This window comes from Glycine soja, chromosome 15, assembly GCF_004193775.1.
Source record: "Glycine soja cultivar W05 chromosome 15, ASM419377v2, whole genome shotgun sequence".
Classification (NCBI taxonomy): domain Eukaryota; kingdom Viridiplantae; phylum Streptophyta; class Magnoliopsida; order Fabales; family Fabaceae; genus Glycine; species Glycine soja.
In genome coordinates this window covers 10,096,442-10,110,308 of record NC_041016.1, presented here as the reverse complement: position 1 = coordinate 10,110,308, position 13,867 = coordinate 10,096,442, and the positions used below count along the sequence as shown (strand labels likewise).

Sequence of the window (13,867 nt, the reverse complement as noted above, 5' to 3'; positions counted from 1 at the left end):
AAAATATTCATGAAATGTAAATTATCTTGAAAAACATTATAATCTAATAAGGCACACCACTTAGGAAAAAAAATACTAGTTATTTGACACAAAATATAAAAAAAAATGAGGTTATCTAAAAGACAAAATGGAGACTTATGCTTTTAAAACTAAATAAATTCATATGCTATCTCTGTAGACCTAGGGGAAAAAAAAACTTTACATGTTATAATTTAGATAAATCAATATGCCACCAAATAAAAACTACAAAGGGCTTAAGGTATGATCCCAACAATAAATAGGGGCATAACCTTGAATTTATGTGACATAGCTAATGATTTACACATGAAACCTATCATACATGATAAATGACCAAAGGTCTACATGTGGAAATGTTACACAACCTGTGTGTTGGATTAAATATAATTTACCATAAACAATTTACACATGAAAATGTTGAGACATTTTTTTTATAAAAAAAATAAATACAATTTAGCCTAGTATTTTTTTTTCCTTTATACAAAAAATTATAAGCAAAAATGACTCGGTCCAATTGGATGGATTGGATCAACAAAATAGTATGCCATAAGAGATTCAGGCTAGGCCTAGCCTGAAGACTAGCTGCTCATCTGACAACTCTAAGTCATACAACTAATGAAAATAGTTATGCAGAGATTAAAAAGGCTTGGATAACAAATCTGGAATATATTTTTATACTAATGATCTCTTGATTATGCACGAGCAAAATGCAATAGCTCCAAGATGCAATTTCTAACTTGGACCTGTGCACAGAACGCTTCCAGCCTAGAACATTGTCACAGTGATGGTGTGGGTATTGATTTTTCTTGAAGTGTTTATATTAGAGGCTCTATGTTATTTTATAAAGATTAGGTTTTATCCATCATAAAAATTGATCCCGAAGTAGAAAACCCTATACCATTTCAACAATTTAACCTCATCACTTAAAATTTTACTTCACTTGGTCAAAAGATAGTGAGTGAGAAAGATTAGGATTACTTTATCTTTATTTTAGATCATTGAAATAAAGTTTAAGACACATAATAGATTCACACAAAGGTAACTAATAGTGTGCTTGGTTTGCTGCACTTTAACAACTAAACAGGACTGCATGAAATCAATGAATTGTTCAACATCATTTGTAACGTGGAAATAGATTATACTATAAACCATCACGTGGGTTTGATTTGGTTTACCATCAAACATGTTCAATAAAATACTTCAGTCCATTTTCATACTAATATTGTTTTTCATTCTAATATAAAAGGATTAGTTGGAGGCCCTTTTCTTATTTAATGCGTTTAGAATGTCGCCATTAATAATCAAACTCAATTAAATCAACTACAAATAAAGAAGATTAATTAACTAATTAATACATGTCTTGTTTAGGCGGCTAGGCAATGGGATGGGATGGGACGGATATGAGTATTGTCTCTCCAATCCCTTATCCCGATTCCCCAACATTACCCGATACCCGACGCATCCCGTACCCGTTAGATATCGAGTATCCCCGACCCCGTCCCATACACGATTTAAATTAAAAAAAAAATATTTTTTTTTGTAAAAAAAATAGTAAAAATTTGATTTTAGAAAAAATAAATTGATTGTTAAACATTTATTTTTAACTACTTATATATCAATAAATTTATTATAGTACGTGTGTCTACAAAAATAGTTAAGAAAATAATATTAAATTATGTAAAAATTCTAAAATAAAATTAACTAGTAATAAAAATTTTATGTTTTAATTAAATTATATACAAATTCTAAAAATTTTAAGTGGTGAGGCGGGTTTAGGTTTGGGGTCGGGACGGGTCTAGTAATCCCATACCCGTACCCAACGTTTGATTATCGAGGAAAACTCGAATCCGAATCCATACCCGGTCAACTCGGATATTACCCGTCAAAGTTGAGATAGATTCGGACGGGTACCCACAAATGCGAATTTTCTTGCCATGTCTAGCTATGATTTAACAATAATTTTTCAACTTCAATTTAGACAATTAAAATTAACGATAACTAGTCACCAATACCTTGTGCTTTAACCAAGATGTGTAATCTTTAAGCTAGACTTCTCACAAAGAAAATGAAACTCGGGTGTACATTAATTGCTGAAAATCTAACCATCTATACTACTGTTTGCTACAAATATGCATAAGTCAATGCGTTATACACAGTGTAGTTCCCATAAGAATACATATCAGTCTAATAGTAAAAGTGTGCTCGTTGGGCCCGTTGGATCTATTTATGAGATACTGTAGCCCAATGGGCTCCACAGAGAGCTGGGAGAAAACCTTGCTTATAGCCTAGTTTATGAAAAATAATCACTAGATTTTGTCTTCTTAAATCTATTTAGCATTTCACATAATGTTTCCTCCAGTTTGATTAATTTAATTAAAAATCATGAAAATTAATCAATGCAATTTTTTTCAAGTATATTTAGAACCACAGTTAACAATTAATCATTGACTGAACTAATGTTGGAAGTATCTCACTCACTCAGTCTTAATTATATTAAGCGAACCAATTTCGAAACTAATTTCACAATTCAAATAAAGCCAGTAGAGCTTTAAAAAAAAAGTCATTAGAAAATTTGAGTACTTGATTATAGAAATTCAGATAAACTCCTATTCTAGTCTCCTATGATGAAGGTGATTAAATTCTGTAATGTCTAATTTAGTTTAATCGAATTTGACATACGGGGTGAGGGATGCTATGTAATAGGAAGGGAAATGGTACAAATCATTACGAATCGTCGTGGCCCTTTTCTATTGGTGAAAAGACAAATAAAGAAAAATTGACTGAACTAAAATAATGCTACTACACCACTTTCGTGTAATTTTACACAAAGTCGTTAATAATATATTCATCAATTTCCTTTGACAATTTATTATGAAATGGGACGGGTAAAATGGGGTTGAACTTGCACCTTTATCAGTCAAACTTTTATTTTTGGTGTACACCTATCAACCTTTTGAACTTGTGGTGAGATTATATTAACCAACTTTGATTAATTGGGTAATGATATATAAATACTTATATATCATAAATATTTATTTAACACATCTTTTTTATCTCTCTCATCTTATTAAATTATATCACTTATTATATTTATATTATTTTTTTCTCTCTCTTAAGGTGTCAAATAACATTTGATGCCCATATAGTTTTATCTTACCTAATTATTGATTGTAAATAAGAGTGAGAGTGGGTAAGTTAATTTATTAGGTCATTTTTCTTATTCTTTTTTATTTTATTTGATAGTTCTTAGTTTCTAAAGACTTTAGAGTATTTTAAATTGATTTTTTTAAATATAAATAATGTAAAATAAAATAAAGGTGCATTCATTAATAATTTAAAGTTAAGATTGTAAAATACATTAATTTAAAATAATAATATTTTATTTTCTAATTTTATGAGTACATTCATTTTAAAGGAGTTAAATCTTAGCTTAGTTGATTCAATTAAGTGTGTAAATATATAGTAAATAAAAATTGTAATAGGAAAAATCATAGATGCAAATTGATTAGAAAGTTCTAAGAAAGTAAATAATTGTATGCGAGTCCAAAGACTAGCTAGTTTGATATTCCAATAATAATAATATTTTAATCTATCAATCAAGTAATCAGAATTCAGAATCATGCAAGTGGTTTGAATTTTTAATTGGAACCATACTGTCATCTTACACCAATAATAGAGATAGCGTGTCAGCATATATTGACCTATATATCACTTTCAAACATTTTATACGTTCCCGTATTTAATAGAATTTACGACTTGCAAACAAACAGAGATGTTATGTTTTTAAATATTTAAAATTTAACAATTTTTGCACAATATATTCGAGCATCCAAAGGTATACACTTATTATTTATAGGTGGGTAGTTAATTATGGTAGTGGTGAATCGAGTATAATTTGTTAAGATTTTAATGCTCAATACAAGATAGTATAAAATTTAAGGTAATAGTAGTTGAATGAAAAAAAATGAAAACGAGTTTCATTTTCTTGACTTGTGTTTATTCATGTTAGGGATGTTCATAAACTCATCTAATTCAATATAAAAAAATTAATCTAAAAAAAATCAAAAAATCGAATAAATTGAAAATCAAATGAATTGAGAATGAAAAATCAATTTTTTTATTGGATTTGATTGGATTTTAGATTTAACTTTAGAGATCCATTCAAGTCGAATTAACATATATATATATATATATATATATATATATATATATATATATATTTTATTCATAAATTTATAATGTCATTTATTTCTATTTTATCATATAACTTATATCTATTTATAAAAAATATATTTAATTAAAGATATTTTTATTAATTATTTGAGTTAAGATGCATAAATATTTTATTATTAGTTATGCAATAACATATAAATAAAATATTTGATATTATAATTTTTTTTATTATATATTTTATCTTTTATTTAGTATTTTCTAAAAAAAGTCAAAAATATGATTAAAAATGAAAACTGATCCAATCAAAATTCCTTTAAATTGAATTAGATTAATAGTTTAAACTAAACGAATTAGATTATTCCATGTATCTCTGGTTAAATGAGTTGGTTCACACATTAATAGTAAAAAGTAAAAAAAATTGAAAATAAAATTAATTAAATAATTAACCAAAAATGAAAAAGGCCTCCAAATTAAACCAGTTAAACTTACAAGTTAAAATCATTGAATTGAAAAAGGTCCACATATTTCATAGCCCGTTTGTGTAGGTTACAAGTTGAACGAATCATCCATGAGTTGCAACCAGAGTAGTCATCTTTACATGTTTGTGTGTGGCTTGAACTCTGCACCCATACAAAGTAGTAATGAGTAAACCAGGTTGAACATTTTTAGACATGAGTAACAAACTTAACATATATAGTTATATACATATTATAATTATTTATAATACTATTATATCAGTTCATATAATTTAAACCAGTGACTCATCGTTCCGATCAATGATTCGTTAATTAACTTTATATATATATATATATATATATATATATATATATATTAATATTTCTTCAAGATTTCTTAAATTAAAAAAAAGGTTAATCAAAGTTAATTATCAATATAAAATTTATGCACTATATCATTCAATTATTTATCAACGTATAAAGAAGTTTGGCTATAGCATCAATAACATGCAAAGTGTCAAAGTAAAAATGCAAAGCGGCCATATTATGTAATTGAATAATAATATCAAAACTTTAAGGATATTGTTAACGAAATAATTAAAAAATATTAAAAATCACAATAAAAACTTTTTCACTCTTAAACTGCATTTGGTTCAACTAGTTTTAGAAAGAAGAGGATGAAAAACTTGAACTATTTTTAGTTCTCCGTTTGGATTGTTCATAATGGGAGAATTTTAAGTAAAATCTATCCCAGAAAATAATTCATCCCAAGTATGGAGAAAAAAAGGGGAGAAAAAACTTTTTACATATACATTTACCAAATTATTATTATTTAATAAGACATTTATGGAATTTCATATACTTGCTTATTTTGTTTTATTTCATTTCCTTTCTTATCAAATAACTTATTTTTTTCTTTTTTTTCCCTTTTATTTTCATTCTTTCTTTCTTGGACCAAACATACCATTTATGTTTTATATTCATCCCCCAACTTTATACTAAAAAAACGAACAAATGAAGCTTGAACTCCCTAGAGAAAGAATAATCTAAGGTATGTGCAGTAGAGTCGGCAAAAACGGAAGGTGCTATTATGATCACATTCACACTCACACCATATAGCATAGATAAGGTCCAACACAAGGAAATGGCAAGTTGTGATGTGAAGGGAAAGTTTGAGTTATTTCCATTTTCACATTCAAATGCCACGTGATCAGATCATAGTTAGGTTACTTATAACCTTATTAGGGATGCCCATAATTACCATCCTCCACACGAAAGTGATGTTTAGGCCTAATCAACATTATAATAACACTTTTGTCCAAATAATGATACTCTTATATAATCTTATTATAATAAATTTTATTTTTAATACACTACAAATAATCTTGTTCAAGTAAAGAAGATTATACCACCAAAGGCATAGGATCAATTAATGTGTGATTGTTTTAATTTAATAAGTAATCTTAGATTGAATCCTAAATATGAAAATAATTTTTTTATTGTTCATAGTAATTTTACTATGTTTGAACTCTAGCAAAAAATATTATTTGTGATAATTTTTTCTTTAAATATTTAATCTAATTAAGTTCTTAAGACTTTAACTTGAAATTTGTGTTTTGGAAAATAAGACTTTTAATTAAAAATATGATATAGTGACAAATTAATTGATAAAAGATAAAAATATAAATTTAGATTCAAAACGTACAAAAAACTGTCACAAATTAATTTTGTTGTTAAAATTTTGAGATTCTTTTATCCTTAAATTGCAATGTTTAAAAACTAATTTGACAATAAATTATATATTTTGAGAATCAATTAGATATTAAATTATAAAATTTAAAAATTAATTTATCATTAAATTATTATTAAACTAATTTATCATATTTTTGTACATCCAGAAATAATTAAATTTAAAATTATGATCTTTTCGTACTAATTTACTGGTGTCTCACACTCTTATGAAGGAATTTAGCTATTTAGACTGATTAAAATCACAATCTATTATTAGTTATATATTTATTTATGTATAATGAGTTATTACATCGGTTGTGTGTTGTGAACGCAGAGAGGCACAAAGTGATGCGAAGAATAGCAGTGACGCCACCGTCAACGCAAGCAAACCCAAGCTGGGGACGCTGACGCCATCTCCAACGTCATCTAAACCACTTCATCTCTCTATCGACACACAACACAATGCAACACAAAAACAGAACCCTTTCTTTCTTTCTTTTAAGCACCTACGCGAACAGTGTCTTCTTTTCTCTCTCTTCTTTGTTTGTTTCTCAACGAAAGGCGAAATTTCGGGGATGGTGTGTCCTTGACCTTCACAGCCGCGTGACGTTATCATTGCCTCTATCCATCTCTGCTTCTTTCTTTCTTTCTTTCTCTGCTATGCTATTGCTGCTAACACCCCTTTGGAACCTTCCCTGTTTATGATGCTTTGACTTCTTCCTAAATTCTGTCCCACGTTGATTGATTCTCTTTCTCTCTCTCTGGGTTCTCTGGCATCAAAGTTCGTACCTTTTGTGGTTTGGATGGATCTGATGCCAGTTTGGTTTTCTGGGGTGTCTGTGTTCCTTAACCCACTTTCCTCCTTTTTAGGATACTCGTCTAATTGAATTTTTTTTTCCTTTTTTGCTCAAGTTATTTTCTGATTTTGGTTCTTCAGTTTGCTTATGCTGTTTTGGTGGCTTTGGAAGTTTGAACAAGGGGGTTCTTAGATCCTTTTGCACTTTTCCCTTGCTGAAATTTTTCAGACATATCAAATATTTGCGTTTATTTTTTTCCATATGAGCATAGCTCTTGAAATAGAGAAAGTCTCTTTAGCTTATTTTTTTTTTATTTTTGTTTTGTTTTAAGGAAACTTGTGAGGGGTTGGATCAGATGTCATGTGTCTTGTGAGTTTTGCTCCATGAAATTTGTAGTTAACACATATACATATCAGTGTTTATCGTATACACGGTGTCTATAGTTTCATTTTTTATAGGTTTCTTTGGGTTTTCGGTCTGTGCTGGGAAATTCATGGTTTTTTTATATCAGAAGATATGTTCTAGGTTCACTTTGGCTCTCAAGTTGTTGATAAAATGGCTTATTCAGCCGAACCCTCATCATCTTTGAGCTTTACCTCATCTTCCCATCTATCAAATGGGTCGGTTAGTCACAACATATGCTCTTCTTATGGCTCTGACCCTGGACCTAACCTTGAGGCTCTCAGTTTGAGTAAGCTTAGCTCCAATTTTGAGCAGCTTTTGATTGAAACTGATTGTGATTATAGTGATGCTGACATCGTTGTGGAGGGAATTTCGGTTAGTGTTCATCGATGTATTCTGGCCTCTAGGAGTAAGTTTTTCCATGAATTATTCAAGAGAGAGAAGGGTTCATCAGAAAAAGAAGGGAAATTGAAGTATAACATGAGTGATTTGTTGCCTTATGGCAAGGTTGGATATGAAGCCTTCCTCATATTCCTTGGCTATGTATATACTGGTAAACTCAAGCCCTCTCCAATGGAAGTGTCTACTTGTGTTGACAGTGTGTGTGCCCATGATGCTTGTAGACCTGCCATTAACTTTGCTGTGGAGTTGATGTATGCCTCTTACATTTTTCAAATACCAGAGTTTGTATCACTTTTCCAGGTAAAAACTCTGTGTATGATGACACAAAAGATTGCCACATAACATGTTTCATTTAACTAAATGATCAGCCATTGTACTAATCTTCTGCTAAAAATTTTCTTACATCAAACTTCCCAGTACATACTTGATACTACATACAAGCCTCCATATACCTTAGCAAGTGCTAGTGCTCCCATGTAAATGCTTTCCTTTTCTCGAACATAATCATTACACTTGTGTTTGAGCTAGCTTTTACATTTGTGGATCCCAAAGGAGTATGAAATTGAACTCTATAATATATGTTGCATTGTGTAGTCACATGCCTTGCTCCTAGCACCTTGTGCCTTGGGATTAAGCATTACACTCAGCTCCACAGTATCTTTTAAATTATTGAGTACATGAACTTCACTTGTGCTAATGCTTGGGAACTTCACTTGATCAGGCTTAAGGATCAAGGTACTAATTAATTCTTTAAATTTTGCAGAGACGTCTACTTAACTTTATAGGGAAGGCTCTTGTGGAAGATGTCATCCCAATCCTCACTGTTGCTTTCCATTGTCAATTGAGTCAACTTGTCAATCAATGCATTGATAGGGTGGCCAGATCAGACCTTGACCAGATTTCAATTGACCAAGAGCTTCCAAATGAACTCTCACAAAAAGTTAAATTGCTCCGCCGCAACCCTCAGCGAGATGTTGAAAACGATGCTTCTATAGTGGATGCTTTGTCTCTAAAAAGAATCACTAGAATACACAAGGCATTGGATTCAGATGATGTTGAGCTTGTTAAACTTCTTTTAAATGAATCAGACATTACTTTAGATGAAGCCAATGCTCTCCATTATGCTGCAGCCTACTGTGATCCCAAGGTTGTTTCTGAGGTACTTGGTTTGGGACTCGCTAATGTCAATCTTCGAAATTCTAGGGGGTACACAGTGCTTCACATTGCTGCCATGCGTAAAGAGCCTTCCATTATAGTATCCCTACTTACGAAAGGGGCTTGTGCATCAGATTTGACTTTTGATGGTCAGAGTGCTGTTAGTATTTGTAGGAGGTTGACAAGGCCAAAGGATTATCATGCAAAAACAGAGCAGGGGAAAGAAACAAACAAAGATCGGATATGCATCGATGTTCTTGAAAGAGAAATGTGGAGGAATCCATTGGCTGGGGATGCCTGTATGTCTTCCCATACCATGGCTGATGATCTCCACATGAAACTACTATACCTTGAGAACAGAGGTATGGTGTCATGGATGATACTCATTTACTTGCTTGTGTTCTATAAATTGTCATCATGGTTCCAGCATCTAGGTTTTAAAATGCTTTGCTTTTTTGTGCCTGGGAGTGGAAATTTCCAAAATTTGTGTCACTTTGTACAAGAAATTGTAAAGATATTGTTACTAATAGTTACATTCTTCTTCTTCTTCTTCTCTCTCTCTCTCTCTCTCTCTCTCTATATATATATATATATATATATATATATATATTTCCACTCGTGTGTCATCATGCTTTTGCTCAAAGTTCCTTTCCCTTTTGAGGGATTTTTTTGTGTGCAAAACACCAAAAGGATCATGCAGTGAATTTTTGGGGTCTGTCCTTGACTCCTGTGATTGGACTTCAGGATTGACCAGTTGATCTACCAGCTTTATTGTTTTTTACTGTTTAACTTTTGTGTTACAAACTCTAAGTAATGTAATGTAGGACAGGTAGACATTAGACAATTCAATGAAATGTTGGCTGACTTAAGTAATGTAATTTGAGTTGGAAGTCGGAAATGGAAAGATTTTCAAATATCCAAATCAAGGGTTTAGGGTTCTAATGTTTCTTTTGTTTTGGATTTTGAAATAAGGAGTTCTTTTTAATTCTTTGGCAAATGAATTAAGACTGGAAACAAAGGCCTATTATCTGTTAAAGCATTTATTATACACTCTAGATTTTAGTGTTTTATGTTTTGTTAATCCAAAAAAGAAAGTAGCATGCAATGCACCATGACTTGAGATTGGACAGTTACCATGGAAAAAGAAGTGGTCAAATCAAAACATTGGACATGTAGAAGAAATGCATGTATTAGATGAGTATTATGGCCTTGAATAGGCTATGTGGATTAGATTCTTCGTACCCCATTGCCCAGAGGCTCTTCGCTATGCGAAGGTATGGGGAGGGATATTGTACGCAGCCTTACCCTTGCATATGCAAAGAGGCTATGTGGATTAGATTAATGGAAAAAAATTCAATTGGCGAACCATATTCTGTGTTGTATCTTATACCAATTAATTGTGGTTTACATAGCTGGGGCTGAGTGATGTAGTTTCTTAATCTATTGATGTGGATGTTTTCTTTTTTCCAGTTATAAGACAAGCTGTAATAAAATGAAAATTTTTGATAAGTTTTAAAAGCAGAAACACCGAGACCACCTTCTTATGGCTGAAAGGTTGGAGAGCCAATGTTTATCAAAATCTTTTCAGTTTGAAACCTGTCTTATTTGATGTTGATTATCTAACTCTCTTAAGAGATCTGATGTGCAGCTCCTTTGAGAACGTTGTTTAACTGGTTTACTGTATTCATGAGATATTTTATGCTCAAACCATTGACGAGTAAATATTGCTCTCTACTGCAGTGGCATTTGCAAGACTTTTCTTCCCTTCAGAAGCCAAACTAGCCATGGACATTGCACATGCTGAGACAACATCTGAGTTTGCTGGTCTTTCTGCATCAAACTCAAAAGGTTCAAATGGAAACTTAAGGGAGGTTGATCTCAATGAAACTCCTATAGTTCAAAGTAAAAGACTTTTTTCTAGAATGGAAGCCCTTATGAAAACAGGTAATTGCAGACTTTATTTTATTTTCTTATAACCATTTGTTGTAATGATGCTTTTAACATGTCTGTTTCTCATTCAAATACATAGCCAGTTGGGTAGTGAGGTCAATTTTGTTTCATGCATGCTCTATTTCTTGTTTGTGTACAAGCTTTGTAAGCTTCCTTCATGTATCTGAATATTCATAGAGTTTGCTAAAAAAATTGTTCATATTTGATAATATATTTTTATGATTTACAAAACCTAATGGCTTATATTTGGGTATTTTAATCAAGTGCAGATTTTTGGATATGTATTTGGATATGAACTAGGGTACACGTTAAAATTGGTTTTTGGGTTCAGGGGATGTAAAATTCCTATCAAACTCAGCCCACTGACATCTACAGTACTCTCTGACTAATTTCAACTTGTCTACGTGGTGATGGACTAGAAATTCTTTAAATTAGTAAATTAGTTTGGCTTCAATTTTTATCTAAATACTCTTTGGTATACAATGGCAGTAATGAAGTTTGAAGCTAGGATTTCATGCATACTACCCAAATCCCCTACCACTAAGCCGACTCTAATGGGTTAATCTATAAAATACCTGGTATCATGGAAAGTTGCTTCTCACTGTCTTTGTAACATGCAAGGTTGTTACACACTAATTAATGCATGTAGCCTTTTGGGACAATTATGCTTGTTAATGAAAGAGGGAAGGGCTAAGTATATTGTTTTATCTGATAGTAAACCCTTGAGAATTGAGTTTTTTCTAAAATTAAATTTGGTTTCTCCGTCGGTCCATTGTACACATTACTGCGTGGTTGTCTACAAAGGTTAAGAAATCTACTATTTATTCTTTGGCTGAGTTTTTAATTGTTTAACTTATTCCTTAATTTGGCACAGCGGTAAAGTTGTACTTTAGTGATCAGTTGGTCATGAATTCGAATCCAGAAACAGTCTCTTTGCATATGCAAGGGTAAGGCTGTGCATAGTGACCCTTTCCCATCACTTCGCATAGCGAGGAGCCTTTGGACACTGGGGTACGCTAATTTTATCCCTTAATATGGGACCTAATTGTCACTTTTTAACCTTGCACTCCTCCCCTATAAAAATCTGTTCTTGATGAGGACTAAATTATGTGCAAAGGCTATATAACTCGGGAAACTACTGAAGAGTAGATTACTTTGCTTGAATCTGGGTTTATGGAAACTGGTTTTAGGGACAAGTTTGAAGAACTAAACAAGCATACACTAACTTAGATCCAGATATGCTACAAGTTTACATTTCCACACATTTACTCAGCCAGTAAACCGAAACTGTTGGATCAAGATACAACGGTGCATTTTCTGACTGCACCAACCGTGGTTGCCTCTAACTCTGGCTTGCATCTTCATGTTTCTAAAGATGCAAAATCTTTGTTTGTTGTTTCTGTTCCTCTTGTAAATCTCGAGCTATTTTCCTAATGTTTCTCAGTACAGTTTTGAATTCTGGCACCGACTATGTTCTATGTTGTGGTTGTGGCAGTGGAGATGGGGCGGCGCTACTTCCCGCATTGCTCGGAAGTGTTGGATAAGTTCATGGAGGATGACTTGCCTGACTTGTTTTACCTTGAAAAGGGTACTAATGAAGAGCAGAGAATCAAAAGGACACGTTTCATGGAGCTTAAAGATGACGTCCACAAGGCTTTCAACATGGACAAGGCCGAGTTTAGCCGCTCTGGGATTTCATCTTCATCATCCTCATCATCCCTCAGAGATTCTGTTGTACATTACAAGGCTAGGAAAGTGTAATAATAAAAGCATACATAGCGTTTTTTATTTTGACATACATATTATATATAGTGCAAATTTGAAAGGTGAAGCCTACCAACTCATCTGTAAAATTGTGAAAGCAGGAAAGTTGATGTTATAGTACCTTTTGTAATCAACTTGCTCATGTATTTTGAAAATATTTTCATATGTTTGGTGGAGAAATTTACGGCATTTTTTTTGAAGATAAATATATAGTATCTACCTTTAATCTCCAAATTGTGTTATTATTTCTTAGATTAAAATACATTTTGGTCTGTTATTTTTTTCCAGTTTAGTATTTTAAGTTTAATTTTTTTATTAGTTTAATGAATATGCCATTGAATTATACCTATATTTAGTATTCTGATATTCAAATTGGATAAAGATGAAATTTGAATAATGAATTTTTGATTTTTTTTTAATATATATTTTTTTATTTAGGATTCCCAACGAATTTATCAATATTTATGTTTGCTAGTGTAAAAGATTTTGTATTGTCAAACATGATGCTTTTTAAAATGATTATTATAAAACTTAATAAATTTATTATATATGTTGGGTTTTCAATATTTATGTTTGTTAGTGTAAAAGATTTTGTATTTTCAAACATGATGACTTTTAAAATGATTATTATATTTTAAAATGATTTTGTATTTTCAAACATGATGACTTTTAAAATGATTTTGTGACAAGGTAATTGCATACCAATCTTGCAACCCATAGGAGAAGAATATGTTATGCTCATCATGTTTATAGTTTTTTTATTTATTTAAAAATTAGTTGACTTCTTTAATTTACGTATGTGAATTTAATGAAAAAAAGTTATGTTTTGAGACAGTAAAAAAAAAAATCATATTCCAAAGTCAAAAATAATTATTGTTTCGAAATGACAATTTTGATTTACTTCAAAATCATATATAAGTGACTAAATACATTGAACATTTTGAAAAGATAAGAAGAAACTAAAAATAATTAGAAAAGACTAAAAGTATATTAGTCCTATAAAAATTTTGTTAGAAAAAA

General features: G+C 31.1%; 1 protein-coding gene across 2 annotated transcripts; it reads left to right on the top strand.

The window, feature by feature from the left end:
- The first annotated feature begins 6,843 nt into the window (after window positions 1–6,843).
- On the top strand, window positions 6,844–13,081 carry LOC114386381 (regulatory protein NPR3-like). 2 transcript variants are annotated; one of them, XM_028346384.1, is made up of 4 exons: window positions 6,844–8,278; window positions 8,742–9,495; window positions 10,874–11,077; window positions 12,579–13,081. In XM_028346384.1, exons 1-4 carry the CDS (start codon window positions 7,730–7,732, stop codon window positions 12,842–12,844), a joined length of 1,773 nt encoding a protein of 590 aa, XP_028202185.1. In that variant the 5' UTR covers window positions 6,844–7,729; the 3' UTR covers window positions 12,845–13,081. The 2 variants fall into 2 exon arrangements, with proteins under 2 accessions (XP_028202185.1, XP_028202187.1); XM_028346386.1 differs by having other exon boundaries at window positions 7,730–8,278; window positions 12,533–13,081.
- The last annotated feature ends 786 nt before the right edge of the window (window positions 13,082–13,867 follow it).

Coding starts and splice junctions, on each gene's coding strand:
- LOC114386381 (XM_028346384.1), top strand. CDS start 7,730: ATGGCTTATTCAGCCGAACCCTCATCATCTTTGAGCTTTACCTCATCT. Junction 8,279..8,741: donor AGTTTGTATCACTTTTCCAG/GTAAAAACTCTG, acceptor TAAATTTTGCAG/AGACGTCTACTTAACTTTAT. Junction 11,078..12,578: donor GGAAGCCCTTATGAAAACAG/GTAATTGCAGAC, acceptor TGGTTGTGGCAG/TGGAGATGGGGCGGCGCTAC.